Source organism: Notothenia rossii, assembly GCF_949606895.1.
Source record: "Notothenia rossii genome assembly, chromosome: 1".
Classification (NCBI taxonomy): Eukaryota; Metazoa; Chordata; class Actinopteri; order Perciformes; family Nototheniidae; genus Notothenia; species Notothenia rossii.
In genome coordinates, this window is record NC_136912.1 from 17,208,529 (window position 1) to 17,231,947 (window position 23,419).

General features: G+C 42.1%; 1 protein-coding gene and 1 long non-coding RNA gene across 2 annotated transcripts; both read right to left on the minus strand.

The window, feature by feature from the left end:
- Nucleotides 1–5,229: 5,229 nt before the first annotated feature.
- ccdc86 (coiled-coil domain containing 86) lies at nucleotides 5,230–7,928 on the minus strand. Its single transcript, XM_079644484.1, has 4 exons — nucleotides 7,277–7,928; nucleotides 6,309–6,438; nucleotides 6,147–6,221; nucleotides 5,230–5,648 (listed from the first exon to the last, which is right to left on the minus strand). Exons 1-4 carry the CDS (start codon nucleotides 7,804–7,806, stop codon nucleotides 5,460–5,462), a joined length of 924 nt encoding a protein of 307 aa, XP_079500610.1. The 5' UTR covers nucleotides 7,807–7,928; the 3' UTR covers nucleotides 5,230–5,459.
- Nucleotides 7,929–20,869: 12,941 nt separating this feature from the next.
- LOC307015374 lies at nucleotides 20,870–22,159 on the minus strand. The gene is made up of 2 exons (XR_013801494.1): nucleotides 21,185–22,159; nucleotides 20,870–20,967 (listed from the first exon to the last, which is right to left on the minus strand). It is a non-coding gene; the product is annotated as an uncharacterized lncRNA (long non-coding RNA).
- Nucleotides 22,160–23,419: the final 1,260 nt, after the last annotated feature.

Sequence of the window (23,419 nt, forward strand, 5' to 3'; positions counted from 1 at the left end):
TGAAGATATGTATTGCCTTGGATAGAAAAGTTGATGTTATCTAATACAGGTTAAACTCTATATTTTTGTTGTACAAATGTAATGATCAACTGCTCATCATAAATGTGTTCTGAGGTTTGATAAATATTTGGCTTGGGAATTGTCAAGTCGACCAGCTAGCCCTAAATATTTGTGTTATACCTCCACCTTGTGGTTTCACATCGTAAGTACAACTCTCATAGACTAGTCTACATGATAACCACAATTACACTTTCTTATGATTTTTCATGCTCTGTTGAAGCACCCCTTAGAAAGACAGAAATATAATTGCAACGCTCAAAAGACATAATTGAACATGGTGTGGAAATGCTAGTTACACTGTTCTTTAACATCCCGAGCCTTATATTAAATTGTGGTTGAATTACAAAGTACACATTGTATAAAAACACCTTCATAACGGATATTTAAGAAAATACCAGGAGAAGCAGATATATTTTAGTCAACCCATGCATTATTAGTTCTCTGTCTAAACCTGGCGTCCATTACCCACAATGCAACTCGCCTGCCCAGTGCCCACCTCGACAGTCGGAGATCCAGGACAAGTATGTTTCAGGTGACAGCGGCTAATGTAGCCTGAAGCAGAGAGGAGGTGCGGGCTGAAGAGGACTGGTAAGCTCACTTTATAACTCCACATGCCCAAAGACTTTTAATTTGACCCACCTGACTCATGAGCTGAGCCACTAAAAGCTTCATTAAACGTTGGCAATTTTACGCAGTAGCTTCACTATGGAAAGCCAAGTGTACCAATATTCGCCTGTATATTTGATATAATTACATTTTGGCTTTCCATACTTCTCCCTTCATGAATGCAATCAATGGTGTTCCACTTTAAATAAGAAGCAGCCTTTCTAATTTCGGTGGGTGGTTTACTCAAAGTAACACAAAGAGCATTATACTTAAACCTGTAGCCTACCTTAGCAGGTAGTTTTAAACTCTTTTGCACCCTGATGCCTGATTGATGAGTTTGTCTTGACACCTGACCTCAGTGAACCCCGGACTTATTTACTCAGTGTTTACCAGTATGTTTATATGACTGGTATTGTTCTCACCTTATGATTCTAAATGTGGTCTGGAGACACCTACCGTAAGGGGTTTTAGTAATTGCCTGTGTTTATATGTCTGTCTTTCTGTCTGCGGACAGCTGTTGTCAATGCAAATGTGTGGCAATAGTGCAAGATGCAGTCATAACATTTGACAGGTGTGTAGTTGTAGTTGGGGTTGACTTCTATCTGTTGCATGATGCCGTTCGGCCCACAAATGTTTAATTTCGTAGACCTAAATTGGATAAGAGGTGTCTGTAAATCAGCCATGATTTTGTTTAGGTGAATAAACGTAAAGTTTAGATAAAAATCACAAACAAAACAGCACACGTCATATTGGTTAAATGGGAATCTATCCAAATTATAATGGAGATATAATTAAGGAGTTATGGTTAGACTTTGGGCCCATACTGTAGTAGGTTTAGCTGCCAGGACCCATTCTTGTTCATTGCACACTTCGTAGTTTATTAATGTCCCCCATTTGTAAAGAAGACAAGGTGCATCTGTTTGGTGTGTGTGAAACGGTGTCCTTTGGCAAATTGACTCAGTCTCAACAAGTCACTATGATGAATGTGACACACCTAGAATACATTTAAAACCATAAATCTGAAGCCTTTCTCCCTGTCTAATTATTAAAACACACATTAGAAGAAAAGACTAATGTGGAAAGTGTGCATGCATTAAGTTAAATATAAAGTTTGTATATCAAATCTTGATTGCAGTCATAAAATATACATGTATATAAAACAAGATGAATTGTATTTGATCCAAAAGATAACTTTAAGGTGTGATCAATAGTCGGTCACACCATAATAATTTGTTTTTTGGATATAAACTGAAAACAAATTACAATATCTGAAAATGATCAGCAATTTCTTCTTAAAAACGTTGTTTTACTCTATATATTACACGTATTGTATATGTCTGTTCACTTCATACAGAATTTCAAGAAAAGTGTGAAAAAATAGTAAGAGGAAAGTGCCTGTGACAGAACAGGGAAAGCTTTAAAAAAACACACATTGTGACTTTGATGACAATAAACAAACTGAGATATTTAGATTTGAACAACCTTTAATTCTTAACATTTCATCACACTGGATCATCTAGATTTTCTAAACCTATCAACATAAGTGCTTCATAAAATGATTATGAGGTTGTTCATTTCACCATCAATGACATACGATGTGATGCCTGTGTTCTGTGAAATAAAGGCATCACTACCCAGTCACACTATAAAGAGAAACTTGTAGAGAATGATGCTGAGGTGACACACAACCAGACAGCTGAGGGGGGCATGTGCAGCAGCAGCAGCAGCAGTGTTGGTGGTGTTGGTCGTTGTAGCTGCGACGGTCGTAGCTGCAGTTGTAGCCGCTGCAGCGATGGGAGTGGCTGCAGCGGTGGGAGTGGCTGCAGCGATGGGAGTGGCTGCAGCGGTGGGAGTGGCTGCAGGTGCCGCAGTTTGAGCATGTGCTGATGCTTTTAATAAAATAGAGATAAAACAAAAATAAAAGAGAGGACTGTTTCCTTTTCCAAAAAAAGTTGCAATGCACAAAATGTTTTACTTACCGATGAGCAGGAGGGGTATGAGGATTGTCAGAAGCATCTTAAGTTGCTGTAGCATCTAAAAGAAAAAAAGAGAAAATATGTTTTCTTACTAGATTAATTGAGTCAATTCCAATTTAAAATGTAAGTCAAAGAGTAACTTAAAGTCCAACAGAGAAAGAAAAAAACTTGATTAACAGCTGATGAAACTACCAAAAATAAATCTGAATAATTCCTTAAAGTCCGTTTTCCACACACCAACAGACTGAACAAGATGGTACTTACTTTTCTGTATTTTACGTATGGTGCTGCCTTGAGTTGTGAATGCTGCTTCTCTCGTCTCGCTCTTCAATTAGTTCACCCTGAGATGTGCACCTTTAACTCAACCTCTGATTTTAGCCCTGCCTTTATAAGGTGAATGACCAACATGAACAATTGTGAAAAAGACACCCAGCTTTGAGCATATGAAGAGTGATCATTCCTTTAACAGTGGTCACCTCAGTGTAATTAATTGCTTTGTTTAACTGTGCATTTTTTAAACATGTCAGTTTGTTCTACTGCAACAAAGAGGATTTTGAAAGCAAACAAGTTGGCGTGGCAGTGAAGGAGTTGTTCCTCCGTGTGACACAAAGCCAGTAGTGTCTACATTAATAGTGGATGTCATTCAAAGTACTTGGAATGAGAAAGGTGAGGGAAAAGCAAAGTGTCTTTGTATGCAACCTGTTCTCCAAATTGACTGCTATTTAAAGTGAACACAGTATTTTTCCCTGAAACCTGAGTCTTGTGATGCATTCATTTACGTAGATGCTGTGTGACAAAGTTATATTTCACAGTTGATACCACCAGTGTCTTGTAAGAGGTCAGAGTACAACTAACCCATTGACAAAGTTTACATTATTGTTCAGTTTAACCGCTCCAATGTTAATTTATCTACTCATGTGAGTCAACCTTTTATGCCTCTTAATGATCAATAACCACTGGTGAAATGTGACCTATTTTCTCAAGTATTTTAATTGAATACAATAGAGGTTACTGTAACTACTTTACGTCAGTATTTTTATTTTAGTGCCAGTGTAAACTTATACTCTACTAAAATTCAAAAGTACTAGTTACTTTACAAATTAAGATGTTTGCCAACAAAACATGAACAGAATAATTTTGTTCAATCACCTTCTCCAACAGTATATACAGTAACAGTCAGCACAACTGTGAGGATTTACTTTTTCCCCTTAAATTATATGTTATAATTCTGAAGTTTAAAATGTTGGTTGGACAAAACAAGGGAAACATTTGTTATTTAGGCTCTGGGTAAAAAAAAAAGGGCAAGAAAAATATTATGTTTAATAGAAATCTTCGGTTGCAGTCCTATTGCAAAATAGTTAAACATTCTCCCAAACCAACGACAACAGTACAATTAAGGCATGAGTGCCTGCATTGAGTTCTATTACTTTAATACATGTTCTTGATTATACTTGCACACTTTTACTAAAGTAACATTTTCAATGCATTATTTCTGCAGTGTGATGTTGGTACCTTTTATATAATATAAGGATCTGAATACTTCTCTCACCACTCAGTTGTGGTCAAACTGCCTCACTTTATGTCACTTTAGGCAAGAATGTTTTGAGGAAACGTTTTAAAAGGTCACACAAATAGCCATATTGATAAACTTAAGGGTGGTCAATGCTCACTGTGACCCAAACTCATTTTACTGATATCTTTGAAGAGACAAATGCGGCTTTTATGAGTTATTGTATTTATTTATAGGATGTAGATTTACTACACTGTTAGTCTTTTAACAGTTTCATTACTGTAGTCACCTGTCCCTTGACAAGCCTCTTGATAACCCATTGAAGAATAAACAGCGTCTGGCATAAGACAAAGGGTCTCACCCAAACACTGACATCTCAGGTGATGCTATAACGATGAACTAAATCATTTTAGTATAGAAACATGGTGAAAACTGCCAATTATAATTGTGGACACTTTCAAATTTGTCAGACCAATAGGCCCAAACTTAATTATTTGAAGTTCACTGTCGTATAAGAGCGTAAAAGATTCCAATTTGAGCAGCTGGTTACATTTGCCATTTCTTGATGAAAATAAAGTTGATCTTTCGGCACAATTTATCAATTGTTTCTGCTGTAATAGAAAATATCCAAGCATTATTCAAAACACTAAGATAATAAATGTTTCAAAGTTAAACCTTGACCTTAGTGATATTAAAACCATATAGTCCTTTCAGAAGTTCTCTGAAACTGTAAGATTGTATTTCGCAATTTAGTTTAGATAAAGTCTTTCCTTTCATTAATTACTGGATTGCCCAAAATGGCCACAGCTCTGTGTTATGTTAATATGGAGTGATATAATATGAAATAAAGAATATTGCTTTATGAAGCTTATAAACTCTTATGAGGGGAGATAAGGTGATTAACTATGCCCAAGTCATAATGTTTAACCAAAATTTTTTTCAGAGCATCTCAACTTAAATGCAAAAACACACTTATTCCATTGTGTGCTAATGGTATACATGTAAAACTCCGATATATACCTACATTGATGTTAAAATAATGTGTCTGCAGATTTTCCCAAACAATTGAAAGAGCAATAATGATTCCATTTTTATTGAAAATAGGTACATCAATAAAAGGAAACAATACAAACAAAAAGGTGAATCTTAACTGTTGATCTCCTCAGAGCCCATGTGACCAGCAGCGCAAACACTAATTGTGCATCCTTATTTTTGACTCATTATTACATTTCTCTTTAGAAAGCTTTCATTGGGTCCATGTGAAAATAAGTCCTCCCAGGTGTAAAACATGTAGGCAAAGTATTGAGTTATGTTTTTATTATCTCAGTCTTGGTTGAATCTTTGGCAACTTTCGGACCTTTTTGCCCTTTGGGTTTCCCACCTTTGGGTTTCCCACTCTGCTTCTGAGACTTCTGCAGCAGAGTCAGAGTGTCTCTCTTCTCAATTCTCCTGAGCTGTTTCTTCTTCATCCTCTTGATCTTTGCTGTGTTCTTGATCTGCGATTACAAAAATAAGATAAGAGTTAAAAAAAAGAAGAAGCAGGTAACATATCTCATAGAAAGAGTGTGTGTTTGTTTATAATAATAACAGCCAATTCACCTATTTAGCTGTTGTATTGCATCAAACTTTGAAGAGTGTTCTATATGCAAGGAGGCTTAAATGTGTTTAGGATATTTAACTTAAAGTTACAATTCAATGCTTTAATTACAATAATAGGAAGCTTGCAACATAATGCTGGACAGAACAAGCTCTTCAGTTGATCACGTACTTTTTAATCCACTCTGAACTGGCCCTACAAACTATAGCGAAGCATTATATTTCTAAATTAAATTAAAATAAATAAAGCAACTGTAAGCCCACAATTTAGAATACTTCAGTCTTCATAATATAACAATTCAGTGTTATTCTGTGTACAACAGGCCTGCGTGGTGTTAGGGTGTCATCTTAAATTGTGTGAAGTATCCTAGAAAGTTTAGTGTGAACAGTTGACATACCACTTCAACAATCTCTGATTTGCGTTCGTTCTCTGCACGACGTTTCAAGTTGTCTTCTCTCCGTTTTCTCTTATCCTATAGAGCCAAGAAATATAGAATACATCAAAAAACTTGTAAGGACCAACTTTACAAAGGTTAAATTATTACATGACTTTAGCTTACCTCTTTCTGTTTGATTTTCTCGTCTTTAAGCTGCGAAGTGTACTGTTTCACCTGCTCCTTCTCCCGCTTGGCTGCCATCTTCTTTTCCCATGAAGAGCACAACGGTTTATCTCTTAACAGTGCGGAGAACCTGAGAGAGAAAATCACATCTCGTAAATTAAACCCCGTAAATTGGAAATGCACTGATCTACCGTTTTTATCCCAACTCGAGTCATTTCTCGTATGGTAAATTAAGCTAAAGAACTGCAACAGCATTAACAGCTGCGTCTGTTGAGTGCTGAATGAAATTAATTAAAAAATATGTTTCATACATTTCTTTGTGTGGAACACTTCCTCCCTCCTGTTTTCTTATTTACTCTGTTTAAAAGAATCTCTACGATATCCATTTTCATTCAGGGAAATAAACCAACCTTTATTGGTGTTACATTTAGTTTGAACCCCAACTGCTTTACAATAACAAAGTTATTTAAATTATGTTATCTCATTAAAATTAAAATGTCAACACATAACAAATGGAATACTTGCTGCTAAGGAAACAACGTTGTTCATCATGTCTATCTAATTCAAAAGGGATTCATATAAGAGGAAAATCTGTGTAATGGTTACCAGTGCTAGTTGTAAAGTATTCAAAACTATTTGTTAGAAAAGAGAAGCTGCGAGAACTACTGCATTACAAGTCATCCATGCAAAAATATGCTTAGATAAAAAACTATAAAAGTACAATTAAAAGCAGGCTGACAGTCCTTAACGTTAGATTATTGCATCATTTTATTATTAATATATATATGAATATGTAAGCGGCACAGGAGTGTAGTTTTTCACATATTCACTGTTGGGAAGTTTAAGCTGTAGTGACGCATCATAAACTGATCACATGTTGTGTATGAACAATCTTAAGTAACTAAAAACTTCATCACAGCACTTTAGTGATTTTTTTTTTTTTTAGCCAGTTATAGGGTTATGCTCACCTCTGCTTGTTGCGGTCTTTCCACACCCTCCCAGATGCGGGTTTCCCCAGCGGAATGGCCGGAGTTAGTTTACCACTTGAACCCAAACGAGGCTTCTTCGCCGGGACGGTTTCTGAGCTCCTGGGTGCCGTTTCTGCCGGTGCAGGCCTAGACAGACAGCTGTCTCCGTTAATAACAGCGGCTCCGGTTGTATCTGCTGCAGCCTCGGTGTGCGGCTCTGCGGGCACGGTACCCGGTTCCGGTTCGGTAGACATAGCGAGCTTGACCTCGGCCACACTCTTGAGTATCGGCATTGAATTATCCGTGTCTTTCTCCTCCTCAGCCGGCATCTCGTGCAGGACGGATCTCCTGGTCCTCCGGGTGGGAGTCCTCACCGGGGCCATGGAGTCCAGCAGCGCGGCAGGAGTGCGCACTTTGCGGCCGCTGCGGGTCCGCCTGGTCTCCGGCGGAGGATCCTGGGTCTCCTCCTCACCGAGATCCACTTCACAAACGGTATTTGCTTCCAACATAGCTGCCTGTCTCTTCGACATGTTTCTAATTAAGTTGACTACTCAACATTACTCTCATAAACTTGCTTACCCACGTGTGATCACCACCAGCGTTGTGTACGTTGCCTTACTTCCGTTTCCAAGGCGGATGACACACAACGCGAAGCGCATTACCGCCACCTGCTGGTCTGGAGTGTGAACTGCACAAACTCTTCCACCTGCTGTCTTTGTCGATCAAGTTTACACACAAACTGAAGACCAGCAACAACAATTAGCAACACTATTGGCAACAGAAAAACTTTCACATAAAATAAAAATGGAACAACATAAAATGGTTAAGATATATATGTATTTATTTATAGAAGGACCATGCATACAAATTAATCTCAGCAAAGAGAAGAGATGCAATATGCCAGATTATAGAAGCTAATAGCTCATTTCCCTCTGTGGTCCTCAGGCAGGTTCATAACAATCAATAAACAAATAATAACATTGCATGATCTCTATCAGTAAAACAATTTTAAACCCTGATTTAAGTACAGCTACAAAAGTAAAAGAGTATCTTCTTGTTCATATGTTATCTTGTGTTAAGACAGTTAAACACATAACCTGTTAATAAACTTGTGGAACAAAAAGGAACTTCAAAAAGCCATTGATTACGATCTTTAAATTGTAAATAAACCCTCGGATTATTAATCAGAAAAAAAATACTTGTGAATTATTGCATTTGTTGTTGTTGTAAATCACTGCCGAGTCCACTTTCAATGTCTACAGTGGCTGAGTGTGGAGGATGTTCTACCCTTTTGTTTAAGCCAGTTGCTGTAGTCTTCTTTGTAATGTGCTGGGGCGGCAGGGTGAGGGCAGCCCACACCCACAGATTTAGTTCTCTAGGATGTTGGGCTCCTGAGGGAGGAGCTTGATTATATGTTTGTGTTGTCTTAAAAGAGGATGCTCTCGCGCAAGTGCCGTTTTAGTGCTTGCGAAAATAATATACGTCCGCGGCAAAAGTCCACGGCTGCTTGACTTGTGCTCGCGTGGATCTCAAATAGATGAGAGTAACAAATGCGTCACTTCCGGGCAAAAATAACGGCTCCGCCCACTTTTGGGGGAAAACAATGCTGTCAGTTGAACGGCGGTCAATACAAATTCTGAAGTTTTTGCCAATCCGATCAGAAATGTAAGAAAACCGGAGATTTTTGGATCTTCAAAGAGCCCGATTCCAATGGCCAGACAGGCAAACTATTGCATTAACCCATTAGAAATCGACGATCGGGCTCGATATATGGTTAAATATAACAGTAGGCTATTTATTTTCATAGATGAGAGTAACATCTATGTAACAGGGACAGTTATGTCTCATTTGTATATAATATATTATGTAAATATGTCTATATAATTACACAAAATCTGTGTTTATTCTTGTTTCATCTTGTGTTAATACCTGACGCAGTAGGACTCACATCAGTATGTGGAACTATAATTTTAGCGTGTACCCCTACGTTCCTTATGTATGTGACACTGTTCCCCTTTTTTTTCGCGGGGTTCATGCATCGTTCTCCCCTTTTGATACTGATCTCTGTGGGAGAGGTAGGCGGCTCTTCAGCCAGAAGCAATTTCCGTGTTTTAGTGTCGACTTTATGCAATTTAAGTTACTTTTTATTACTTATTTTTGTTGTAGTGTCTCACGGGTGTTCACAATGTATTTCTGTGTTGTTTAATTTGTATAGGGGCACGTTAAAGAGAGTACTGACTGGAGAAATGTTTTCTTTCTGTCGCTGTTTCGTCAGGTATGTTGTGTTACTTTTTACGTTATGCCCCTTTTGATACTGATCTCTGTGGGAGAGGGGCACGTTAAAGAGAGTACTGACTGGAGAAATGTTTTCTTTCTGTCGCTGTTTCGTCAGGAGTGAAAATAAATGTACATCCTGAATGAAGCTACACGTCTGGGTCGTCGTCTTTCTACACAACACAACGCAGAGTCAGACACAGCCGGTTACACTTGGTGCCGTGACGACCCGTTGTATCCGCGACCAGCGCCGTCTGGTCCCCGGGGTAAAGCTGCTGCCCACCGGCGGGAAAAAGGAAAGACTGGAGTGTGTGTTTTTTTTTTTTCCTCTTTTTTTTTTTTTTTCCCCCCTCTCTTGCTGCGACGGCAGGTGCGTTAAAGGGACAGTGTACATATTCAAATTGAGAGATGCACTGAGTCTGAGAGGACACTTACCACTGAGTATATCTGTCTATCTGTGTTTTATCATTTTATTTTATTTTAGTGTTTTATCTCTTGTGGGTGGCTTTAAACTGTGTTTTGATTGCTTTGTGGGATTTTGTTGTTGTTGTCATTAACAATATGGATGTTAGTGGGCATGATGTCACATTTGGGTTGGGGAGGGGCCAGCGACTTAAAGGTAGTGAAAGATTTGGGTTCGCTAGTGATTTCAACCCGACATTAACACCTGCTGCAAGCTCCACACCTATTATGCAGCCAGACTGTAAACTTACACAAGTAGTATCTGTTGAAGCTTTTGGGGAAATGATAACAAGTTTGGCTAAACAGATAGGTGAGAACATATCAAGCACCATGCACCAGCCCAGTGCTGCCCAGCCTCAGTCTCCCACCAATCCACACCCGTCCCACCAGGCTGATTTGTCTCAATTGAAGGTTGTGGTGCAGTCAGACACCAAGGCTCCGCCTTACTTCAGGGGTGATCGTGCTGATGTATTTTCCATTCATGAATGGGAGGACATGATGAGATGTTACCTGAATAGAGTGAAATGTGACACTCACGTAGAAAGGTTTGATCTGATTATGTCAAGACTAACAGGTAAAGCCAGGGATGTGGTGAAAGTGTCAATCCGCAGCCGACCTGACTTGAGTGCGACCGACCTGCCCACAGCTGTGTTTGACATATTAAAGGGTAACTTTAGTGAGCTGTCATACTCTAACTTGCCCATGAAAGATTTTTACGGCACTGTTCCACGTGCTGGTGAAAGTGCTATGGACTATTGGATACGCCTTAACAAGTCAATAGATGCTGCGGACGAGTGCCTCCGGAGGCGAGGTAAATGTGTAGATGACCCCAGTGCAGAAGTGGTCTTGATGTTCATTAATCACTGTCCTGACCCCAGTCTCGCCATATCATTCCAACTGAAGGCACCTGAGCGGTGGACCACGGCTGAGGTTCAGGAGCGTCTGGACGCCCATATGAGAAATGTGAGAAAAACAGCAGCGCAGTCTCATAATGTGGTGGGTCTGTCAGTTTATAGTCAGAGCCCTGTGACTGATTCTTTTCGCCCTGTCAATCTGGGGATGTCTCAGGCCTCATTAGCGCACCAACCAGACCCCCCTCCCAACTCTCTACCGGCCACTGCCCTTGCTTACAGTCAGCCTCAGCCAGACGATGCTAGGGTGAGTCCCCAAGTGTCCCCCTTATCCCTGCCTCTCTCTGCTGTCTCTGACCCAGCCCCTACCACCGTCAACCCACCTACTACCGACGCTGGTGTTCAACAGGTAGTTGCAATGTTTGACAGAGTTCTGGCTATGTGCAACGCTTCCCTTACAACCAGTCAAAGGCCAGACTACCATCAGCCAGGTAACCACCAACAAGCCCACCGTCAGAATGGTCAGCCAGGCAACCACCAACAAGTCCACCGTCAGAATGGTCGACCCCGTTACCAGCAGGCATCTGAGTCCTTTCCATGCAAGGTTTGTGGCTCCAGGGACCATTCAACCCATGCACACTGCAGGCTTTACAGATTATGCCTTAACTGCTTCAGTCCTGGTCACATAAGAAATCAGTGCCCACAGGCCTCTCCTTCCTCAGCCATGCCACCTTCTCCCTCCAATGCTGGTTTAAACTAGCCCGCCCGTGCAGTGAGAGGGATAGCATGGGCGGCACTAGTGACACCCTCAGTGAGGAAAATGACTTAAGATCAACATATGTGAACTGCTGTAGTAATCTTCCTGATGACAAAACTGTGATTGCTGTGGGTTCACATAGAGTTGAAGGAGCCAATGACTTGTTTTATACCCCAGTGTTAGTAGGGGGTCAGTCAACTTTAAGGGGGATGCTTGATTCAGGGAGCATGTCATGCACACTCAGCGAAGAGGCAGAGTCCAATCTTAGAGCTGCTGGTGTCCTCCCTTGTCCTCAGCCTGTGCCAGAGAAGGTGGTCCTAGTTGGCTGTGGTGGCCTTATGACACAACCCAGATGTATCTATGACCTGGAGATTGAGGTTTACGGTTCTAAATTCATTGTGCCAACTTTCCTTGTCCCAGGGCAGAGAGACGAACTCATTATTGGTAGCAACGTCATCAGGCCCATATTACAGAGGATGAAGTCTGATGAGAAGTACTGGGAGCTCATCCAGTCCAACACCTCAGACCCCGACTGTGAGCAGTTTCTTCAGTTGCTCAGCTGCATCACTCGTTGGTCTGGTCCTGAACTGCCTGACAAGGTTGGCACGGTCAAGCTACGGCAAGCTATCACTCTAGCACCACAGAAGGAGTATCTGGTGTGGGGAAAGCTACCTGGCAGTGTTCCTGTGTCCCCTGGGAGCACTGTCATTGTGGAGCCCACCTCCTCCCGTTCAGCCCCCAAAGACATTATTGTGGGACGGGTTGTGGCACCCATGTGGGGAGATCGTTGGGTCCCTATGAAGGTCCTTAACCCAACCAAGAGTCCCGTGACACTACGCCGCAATGCTAAAGTGGCCGATGTGTTTACTTGTGTCGCGATGGAAGACCTTCCCCTCTCTCAGGGTGTGAATAGGCCACAGACCAGTCAGGCAGCTGACCCTCCTCCCAACTCAGATGCCAGCTCTACCCACACTCAGCAGCTTAAAGACTGTGGATTGGCAGACATCGACCTCGAAGGCTGTGCGGTGTCAGATGAATGGAAAAAGAGACTCTCTGAACTGTTGCTCACTTACCAGGATGTCTTCTCCAAAGACAAGCTGGACTGTGGGGAAGCGAAAGAGTTCGTCCACCGGATTCATCTCACTGATGATCACCCCTTCAGGCTACCCTATCGCCGTGTCCCTCCAGCACACTATCACAAACTGAGAGAGGTGCTGTCTGAGATGGAGTTGAAAGGCATCATCAGTAAATCAGTCAGTGAGTATGCATCGCCGCTGGTCCTTGTCTGGAAGAAGTCAGGAGAGTTAAGGATCTGCACTGACTTTCGCTGGCTTAATGCCAAGACCGTCAAGGACGCCCACCCGCTGCCTCACCAGGCCGACTGTCTTGCTGCCCTTGGTGGAAACGCCTTTTTCAGCACCATGGATCTCACATCCGGGTTCTACAACATCCCCCTCCATGAGTCTGACAGGAAGTACTCGGCATTCACAACACCCTTAGGCCTGTATGAGTACAACAGACTTCCCCAAGGTCTTTGCAACAGTCCCGCGTCCTTTATGCGGATGATGATGAGTGTGTTTGGTGATTTGAACTTCTCCAGCCTCCTCTGTTATTTGGACGACCTGCTTGTCTTTGCTCCATCCGAGGAGGAAGCCCTGAAACGGCTGGAGACTGTCTTCTCGCGGCTCAGAGCCAACAACCTGAAGCTGTCTCAGAAGAAGTGCTACTTCCTTCGCAGGACTGTGGGGTTTCTGGGTCACGTGATAGACAGCAGTGGCGTCTCAGTCGACCAAGAGAAGGTGAGGGTCATCTCAGCTTTCGGGAAGGAGGATCTCATGAACGACGACGGTTGCACCCCATCTCAGCGGAAGGTTAGGTCTTTCCTCGGGATGGTGCTGTATTATCAACACTTCATTCCTGGCTGTTCTTCCATCGCAAAGCCACTCTACGCCTTAACTGCAGGGCAGAAGAGGAAAGCCAAGGGCTCTTTCGGTCGGAGAAGAGCTGGCACCTTTCGAGAACTGACTCCTCAGGATTGGACCCCTGCCTGTGAGAAGGCATTTGATGATCTGAGACACGCACTCCTCAACAGCGTGGTGCTGGCACACCCAGACTTTGATAGGCCTTTCATCCTCTCCACCGATGCTTCCCTTGATGGTCTGGGTGCTGTACTGTCCCAAATTTCTGCTGGTGAGGAGAAGGCAAGACCCATCGCCTTTGCAAGCAAAACTCTCAGTCGCAGCCAGCTCAATTATCCTGCACACAGACTGGAGTTCTTGGCTCTAAAGTGGGCGGTTTGTGAGAAGTTTAGCCACTGGCTCAAGGGTCACAGATTCACCGTCTGGTCAGATAACAATCCTCTCACATATATCATGACCAAGCCGAAACTTGACGCCTGTGAGCAGCGGTGGGTTGCCAAGTTGGCTCCGTATTCCTTCGAAATCAAACATATTCCCGGCAGGTTGAACGTGGTGGCGGATGCCCTCAGCAGAGACCCTTTCGTGAAACCTTTGAGGGAACGGTTGCTGCGTGAACCCTACTTGGAGCTACTGGACCAGGTCTGTGACGTCAGTGATGGGTCTGTGCAAGATGCCTTCCGCCTCACCTGCCAACCACAGTCACTGGAGGGTCCATCTCACTCTGACGCCATTGAAGGTTCAATGTCTGAGGATGAGGTCTCTTCTCTTCTTTCCTCCTTGGACGAGTGGGACTCTGCTCCTAGGCAGCGTGCAGCCTCCCTGGTTGATCACCTCACCACCTTTGAACCACCTGGCCAGGACACGTTGCATTCCCTTTCTCTTTCTGAGCTGCAGTCACACCAGCAACAGGACCCAGTAATTTCCAGGGTCGCTCTCTATGTCGACAGGAAGCGCAGGCCTTCCAGACGGGAACGCTACAATGAGAGTCAGCCGACTCTGAGAGTCTTGAAGCAGTGGGATAAACTGACTCTTCTGAATGGCGTCCTCTACAGGGTCACGAAAGATCCCTTGACTAGACAGAAGAGGTCCCAGTTCGTGGTGCCGGAGTCGCTAAAGGCAGATGCATTATCTGGTGTTCACGACCATGCTGGCCATCAAGGTCAGCCCCGCACACTGTCTCTGGCCCGCCAGCGTTTCTTCTGGTACGACATGGAGAAGGATGTCCGCAATCATGTGAAGCACTGCCACAGATGTGTTCTCAGCAAGACTCCTGAACCTTCCGCAAGAGCCCCACTGGAGAGCATTAAGACCTCTGCCCCTCTGGAGTTTGTGTGCATCGACTTCTGGTCAGCTGAAGACCGTCACAACAAGTCTGTGGATGTTCTTGTGATCACCGATCACTATACAAAGTTGGCACATGCTTTCCCCTGCCAGGATCAGACAGCTAAGAGAGTAGCCAAGAAGCTGTGGGACAACTTTTTCTGTGTTTATGGCTTCCCTCAGCGCCTTCATTCTGACCAGGGAGCAAACTTTGAAAGTGAGCTGATTGCTGAGCTCTTGCAGTTGTCAGGGGTTGACAAGTCCCACACCACACCTTACCACCCTATGGGGAACGGCGGCACAGAGAGGTTCAACCGCACCCTGGGCAACATGTTGAGGTCTCTACCACTTCGCTCCAAACAGAAGTGGCCGCAGATGATACAGACAATGACTTTCGTGTACAATTGCACTGTCCATGAGACCACTGGGTTCGCGCCCTTCTATTTGATGTTCGGGAGAATCCCAAGGCTGCCAGTGGACCTTCTGTTCAGGAATGTACTTCATGATGTGACTGTGTGTGACTACAATGCCTATGTGAAATCCCTCTTGGAAGACCTGCACTGTGCCATGGCACTGGCCCAGAAAAACTGCACAGCGGAGCAGAGACATCAGAGTGACCAGTATAACAAACGGGTCAGGGGCCAACCTCTGTCTGTCGGTGACCAGGTGCTGCTGGCGAACAAAGGCGCCAAGGGAAAATGCAAGCTTTCTGACAAGTGGATGCCTGTTGTGCACACTGTGGTGGCCTCAAAACCAGCCCTCCATATCTACCGGATCAGGGATCCAGAGGGACATGAGCGTGTTGTTCACCGAAACCTGCTGCTGCAAGTCAACTTCCTTCCGCTGGAGGAGGCCTCGGATGGTGAAGATGATGCTCCTGTGCCCGCACCTACCCCTAGCATGACCGATACCGCTCCGGCATCTGATTGGCATGGGACAGAGGTGTCCGAGTTAGACACAGCAGCTGCAACAGCTGGGCCATCCCTAGCTGGTTCCCTCTCGGATGTTGACGGGGAGGATGGCCGCACCGCCTCATGGGTCCTTGAGCAGTCCCCTTTTGATGACTCTGTTCATCCAGACCACCCACCACCTCCTTCTGTGTTGGTCACCCCCGTTTCTAGTGACCCTGCAACTGCTGTAGAGACCCCAATGGCTTTCCCAGCTCCTCTGCCACAACGGCCCCCTGCCAATAAGCGTCAAGCATCACATGTAGATGGCCAGGTTACCTCACGATTCGGCAGAGTCATTAGACCTGTGCGCCGCTTCATTGAGTCCATGGCACAACTTGAGTCCCTTCTTGAGGGTTGAGATAAGGCCGCGTGCTGTTATTAATGTGTGAAATGTGGCGTGTTAGCCATTATTTGTGCTCTGGTGATATACTGCTGTATTGAGCTTTATTTTATTTTATTTTTCGCTCATCCACATCGTTTGGCCAGGGTGTGGGGTGTAAACTGCACCTCACCTTGTCTGTAGAGTACTGTGGGTTCTTGCTGGGCCCAAGCGAGTCCCTCATTCTCTTATCCTTTAGGTAGGAAGCTCTTATTGCTGTTTCATATGGTTTTGTTGCTTGTTGTAATGGCCAGTGTGTTTATATGTGGATTGTTTTGCGACCCAGAATTTTGCATAATTCTAGCGGGGTGAGTGTAACAGGGACAGTTATGTCTCATTTGTATATAATATATTATGTAAATATGTCTATATAATTACACAAAATCTGTGTTTATTCTTGTTTCATCTTGTGTTAATACCTGACGCAGTAGGACTCACATCAGTATGTGGAACTATAATTTTAGCGTGTACCCCTACGTTCCTTATGTATGTGACACTGTTCCCCTTTTTTTTCGCGGGGTTCATGCATCGTTCTCCCCTTTTGATACTGATCTCTGTGGGAGAGGTAGGCGGCTCTTCAGCCAGAAGCAATTTCCGTGTTTTAGTGTCGACTTTATGCAATTTAAGTTACTTTTTATTACTTATTTTTGTTGTAGTGTCTCACGGGTGTTCACAATGTATTTCTGTGTTGTTTAATTTGTATAGGGGCACGTTAAAGAGAGTACTGACTGGAGAAATGTTTTCTTTCTGTCGCTGTTTCGTCAGGTATGTTGTGTTACTTTTTACGTTATGCCCCTTTTGATACTGATCTCTGTGGGAGAGGGGCACGTTAAAGAGAGTACTGACTGGAGAAATGTTTTCTTTCTGTCGCTGTTTCGTCAGGAGTGAAAATAAATGTACATCCTGAATGAAGCTACACGTCTGGGTCGTCGTCTTTCTACACAACACAACGCAGAGTCAGACACAGCCGGTTACATCTACGTCACTTTACGGCCCCGCCCACTTTTGGGGGAAACAACGGCTGTCATTTGAATGGCGATCGAGCCTGAAGCCACAGAGATCTTCTGTTACTGTCCTTTCTTCTTAGAGGAAGTACAGAAACACGTAACTCTGGATTTGTTTTAATGTTTGAGGTGCAATAAACGACACAGCAGCTTTTTGGCATGATAAAACTATTATGTTCCGCCTCACTCATGAGAGTAACAGCTGGAGAAATTATAGCCTCGCCTACTGATTTTAATTTAACCATATATCAAGACCGATTGTCGATTACCAATGATCGAATGTAATTGTTTGCCTGACTGGCCATCGTAATCGAGCTCTTTGAAGATCAAAAAATCCACGGTTTCAAAAAAAAATTATCGGATGGGCAAAAACTTCAGAATTTGTATTGACCGCCATTCAAATGACAGCGTTGTTTTCCCCCAAAAGTGGGCGGGGCCGTAATTTTTGCCCGGAAGTGACGTAGGTGTTACTCTCATTTTATGACAGAGATTTGACGCCATAGAGAGGCGAAGTCCCGCCCATCTACTTCCGACCCATGGGACCCCGGAAGCGGAAAATTATACATTGACGTCAATGGAGAGAGAAAAGTCATCTTTCGATCCCGTTTGAATTGTGCCACGAATGACACATATGATGTTTGTCAAATTAAAAGAACATTTTGCAAGTCAAAAAAATAAAAATGTGTCGTAAAACTGTGAAGTTACAATTTTTTTTGTGTGAAACCGCTCAGTGAACTACAGGTCTCTGGTCTCGCACAATACGCGTCACCATCACAAAGATGGCTGTCACGTTAGTAAATTTCACCTGTTTCTTTCAGAATGAGGCGAAAAAGTATAAAACGAGGTAAAAATCACTACAAGTCTGGGCATGTTGAGAGCTGTACATACACGAAAGGGAGCGGTTCTGTAAGAGCCAGCATGCGGGACCGGCTTTACAAGGTTTCAGTGAGTAATATGAGTGCAATGTTTAAGGTTAATGTCAGCTAGCTAACAAGGTACACTAACGTCTTTTGTTTTAGCAACTAGTTTTCTCCTTAAGTACTTTGTGGTGTCTGTGTATGCTGTGGATAACATTAGTGTTCACAAGAACAAGATACACTCCCGTGTTTTGTTTGAGTTGCTCTTCAGATTGAAGCGGCCAGTTCTATATCGACTATGTGTGATCTCCTTTTTACATCTCGTTGTGTCATTTGAGTTTATTTGCTGTGTGTAGATTCAAGGATTTGGTTATCTTGTCCAGGGATGCAAACTTGTCACCTTTCGGCGAAATTCTCCGTTTTGAATCCAAAATAGGTCGTTTTTGTGATTCCTGTAGATCTGCAATAAAAATATTTTTGGGGTATGGGAGGGGGTCTGGGACCCGGATTAATGTGCGGCCGCGAGCTTTTTTTTATATATTATAATGAAGCGCGAGCTGTGTGCTCGAGTCTTCCTGCCTGTCGGCTCTGCTCATGATGTATAATAAGCCTCTGCTGCTCGGCGATGATGGTCTAGCTTCAGCAGCTACATTACCTACGGTGCGTTCGTTAATATTAACTGTGCGTCCGGAGTCACTGTGGCACAGACTGGACCGCTGGTGAACAGCTGTTAGAACGGGCCGTTCAGGTGTTCACAGTAGAGCTCCCTGTCGGAGCGGCAGAGCGTGATGTGCACTGAAAAGTTTTTTTTTCCCGTCGCAATATTATCGTTGAGCTAGCCAACTAGCATACATTGTCACTATCTGCTAACGTTAGCTTTAGCCTTCGTTTTCTAATCGTTTTTTTCATAGGCTATAAACAGAGGTGGTATAAGTATATATCTTGTAATTGATTAAAAGTAGAAGTACTCAGTTCTTGTACTTGAGTAAAAGTAGAAGTACCAGAGTGTAGGAATACTCTGTTACAGTAAAAGTCCTGCATTCCAAATGTTCCTCAAGTAAAAGTAGAAAAGTATTATTATCAAAATATAGTGAAAGTAGCGACAGTAAAAGTAGTCATTTTGCAGATTGGTCCATTTCAGAATAATATGATATGTTTTATAATGACTGATCATTAAAGTGTTATCAAAGCTGGTAAAGGTGCAGCTAGTTTGAATGACTTTGTATACTGCAGGCAGGGTAGCTTGTGGATTTACTCCAGGTGGAACTAAAGTCTGATTTAACACTTGATTATATTTCACATCATTCATCCACATCTGTAAAGTAACTAAAGGTATTACATACATGTAGTGGAGTAAAAGTACACCATTTACCTCTGAACTGTAGTGGAGTAGAAGTACAAAGTAGCAAAACATTGAAATACTTAAGTAAAGTACAAGTATCTCAAAATTGTGCCCAAGTATAGTACTTGTTGAGTTTATGAACTTAGTTACTTTACACCAGTGGCTATAAAGATAGAAAGACTAAGCCTTGCACAGAGGCATGAAAATACATTTTCAAAATGCTCAACAGTGCTGCCAAAATTATAAACTGACTGCTACACAATTAAAATAAATGCTTTTTATATATTTCTATTAGATGTGACTCTATGGCGTTTCTGTTAATATTAACACTGCTGCTTTAGTTGTTCTGACTGCTAAAATCCTCTGTTATTCCTCATTTTAAAGCCGATATTCTGTGGGGTCAGGGGGCTCGGATCCTTGTCACCTTTTTCATACCTGATGAGTTTGCATCCCTGTTGTCAATTTGTTTGGTTATCTAGGCACAGCTGTGTGTGACTCCCTCTGGTACACTGGTATGTGTTTTCCTAATGTAGAGAGCATTGATTAATTAATAAACTACACACTGACTCTAGATCCTGACCAAATCCTTATTTTTTGATCAAATGTTTTTCAAAAATGTATTGTATATTATATAACAGCTGCACATCACAGACCGGAGTCTCTGCTACTGTGGACCACGAAGGAGGGGATCATCATCCCCATCCCCAAAGACCCTGCATGGCATGGAAATCTCCTCCTCCTGGAACAATTCTACACCCAGCATATGCTCCCTTTGTTGGCCAGTAGAGAGGAGGACATTTAAATAAACATACTCTTAACACCCTCGGACTCTGCGTTGTGTTTCGTATGTGTCATGGGGTGTTATGCAGAGGGGAGGAAAACAGGACACAGCAGATTGGGACTGTGGTGGAGATGCTGAGCAGTTATTTAATTGTTGCGTGTAATTATTATTATACTGCGTGCTTCTTAGTTATTCCATCTTTTGCTGTAACATGGATCTGTATGTAACTCTATATTTACTTGTTATCTACCACACTTCCTTCTACATCATACACCATCATTATACATGATGGTGTATATAGGATATATATTTATTTGTATACATATCTGTAAATTGTATAATTTTATTTTTCGTATTTGGGATTTCTCTTTTGTCCACTCAAATACACTTGGCCCTTTCTCTTTTCCATGTGGAAAATGGCAGCTGCATATTCTGCTTTTCTCATCTGCTCCCTGTCTGCTCGTCTACAATGAGACAATTATATAATTCATTACTAATAATCATTTAAACCTGTTATTACCAATATTTCACAAATTCTTCATGTCAACTTAAGAGCACAGCTGTATGTTGAGTGTCAACTTTGCTTGGTTCATCTTACTGGGGGGCAGCTACATGGATGTCGGTGCAGTCCACAATAATTTTGCAGCTGAAGGCAGAATGAATTTATTATTGACTCAGAATGAAGCACAACTTCATGTCATACAATACATTGACTTTATTTGTAATTGTGTAAAAAAATATGAATATTGATTAGCAAGCAGGACCTGCAGGAACAGAGGATGGTGATGGATGGAGCTGGGAAGAGAGAATAAAGAAAAAAGATCAACTTTATTATCGGATATTAAAAATTCAATTTCAAAACAAGTTGCCGCTCCTACAGTTTTCTAGTATGTAAAGATGATTTCACATGACCAATGCAAAATATCCCACTCAATAAATGTGTGTCTCTGAGGGGTATATTGTGCCTATGATGTATATAAATAATATACCATAACCAAATACTATTACGTACAGTGGAAATCAGGTTGCCAGAGCAGGTCAGACCAGTGTGCATGTTCCTCAGGGTCTCAGCAGTTACAGGTGAGGTAAAGAAAAGAAAAAAGAAAAAGGTCAGTAACAACACTTTAAAGTAACAACACTGAATAATTATCTCTTTTAATAATTTTCTCTCAGTAATCACTCAACTACTGTCTTTCCAACAAACAGATTGACTCACTCTCACTATCATCACAATGAAACACGTCCAGAAGAATGTCATGCAAAGCTGCCTGCCTTCCTTCCTTCGACTCTCCCTGAACTGCCTGATCTTTTAATGGTCAATGTTAACCATTTGTGCAGATAGCATTAAGTAGAAAAGATCGCTGATACTAATGTGGCCTTAGCCTACCTCCCGCCCCCTTAACACCTGGTGGAGGGGGCGATAGGCTACTCTTCAAATGTTTCACAAAATACTTACCATCATGACTACTCTTACTGTTTAACATTTTGGTTTACTTCATGTTAAGGCTAATACAAATGACAAGGCTAAGTAATGTAATATAATGCTAACTAACATGCTCGCTACTAGCTAGGTAGCTAACTTGACTATGTTCCATGCAAAACATGTATATTACCTGATATGTTTGGTCCGACGACTCCTGGTCCTTTCATCAGACGGGAAGCGATAGAACGAGCAAGTGGTATGATCTCTTTTGTGATTACAACCTCGTACAAAGCACACAGGCATCTTGTAAAAGTGAATTTATTGGAGCAATCTCTTATATTTATTGGAGGGAATAAATCAGTCTTCTTCTTCCTCTTTGCTTTGCGAGTCACAACCAGTCTTGGAGCATTATCGCCTGTGACATCACATGCGCGACCCAGAATGGGATTTGGGATTTGTAGTCTTTGTAGTCGCGTATTTTTCATAGCCTTATATTTCAACAGTTTTACGACAAAATGTGACTTTTTTGACATGGAAATGATTGTTTAAGATTGACAAACATCATATGTGTAGTTCGTGGCACAATTCAAACGGGATCAAAAGATAACTTTTCTCTCTCCATTGACTTCAATGTATAATTTTCCGCTTCCGGGGTCCCATCGAGGCTCCCGGAAGGGGAGGGACTTCGCCTCTCTATACCCTCCTGGGACCCGAGGAAAAAAAATGTCTTCCAATTTCCTTTTTTTTGTGATTTCCTACCTATTTAGGGTAATAAAAACATCTTGCAATTTAGACTTTTTTTATTTTATTTTATTTTAAAATGTTACAGTATGTCCACTGTAGAGGACGTCGGGACCATTTTAGTTTGAAAAGACAGCCAAAAGGAACAGATAGACTATGTAACGTATTATGTTAGACTGATATTAATACAAGAATATTCCCCTTTATTTAAAACATAAATAAGTAATTGGTCTGAACATTGCTGTTTACTTGGTCAGTAAAAAACTAGTTTTGTTTTTGGTGAATCTTTCCAGATCTTCAAAGACTTTGTAGTCAATGTATTGGGAAAAGTACCTCATTGACTCCAGTCGGCACGGGCTATAGGGTCATCTTGACTAGTTTGATGGATGTGGTCTCCGTTTGAACATGCTCATAGAAACAAAGCTTGCATTCCTGAGGCAATTCTCATTTTTCATGGCTCCACTTAAAATAAAAACAACAATAAGACATACGTGCTACTCTTGGTCCACAGAGGGCCATGTCTTTCCAGCTCGTCCCTATCTGTCTCTCTGTCTGTATCTGTGCACTCATGGAGCCTCCTGCATCTTTCCCCCCCTTCCTCTTGACCCTCTTCTATCCCAGGTGTGAAATCCTCATCTCTCTCATCCTCATGTCTCTCTAAATCTTAATCTCCCTGAACTATCTGGTACAGAAAATGTCTGCTTCAGTTCCGTCTCCTGCAACAATATTGAGTCATTAAGTCCATGAAGATGGTCCTGACGTCCACTAGAATGGACATTTATAAAAGAGCTGTTATTTGAAAACTTGAATTATTTAATTGCTTTCAGAACTAATTATATAGTTCCTCTCATGTTAATAAACAAGAACATATATGATTTTCATAGTAAAAATTACAATTATTCAACAATATTTGACTTCTCCTCCTGCTTCTATAACATTTTGTTTTTGGTATGCCAGCCATTTTGGATGAAAAGAAAGAGGAACTTCCCAGCATGCAATTTTAACCAATGACATATCACTGGAAAGACCAGGATGTCCTCTGTACAGTACATCAGGGATTGATAGAGTAGCTCAAAAGAGTCA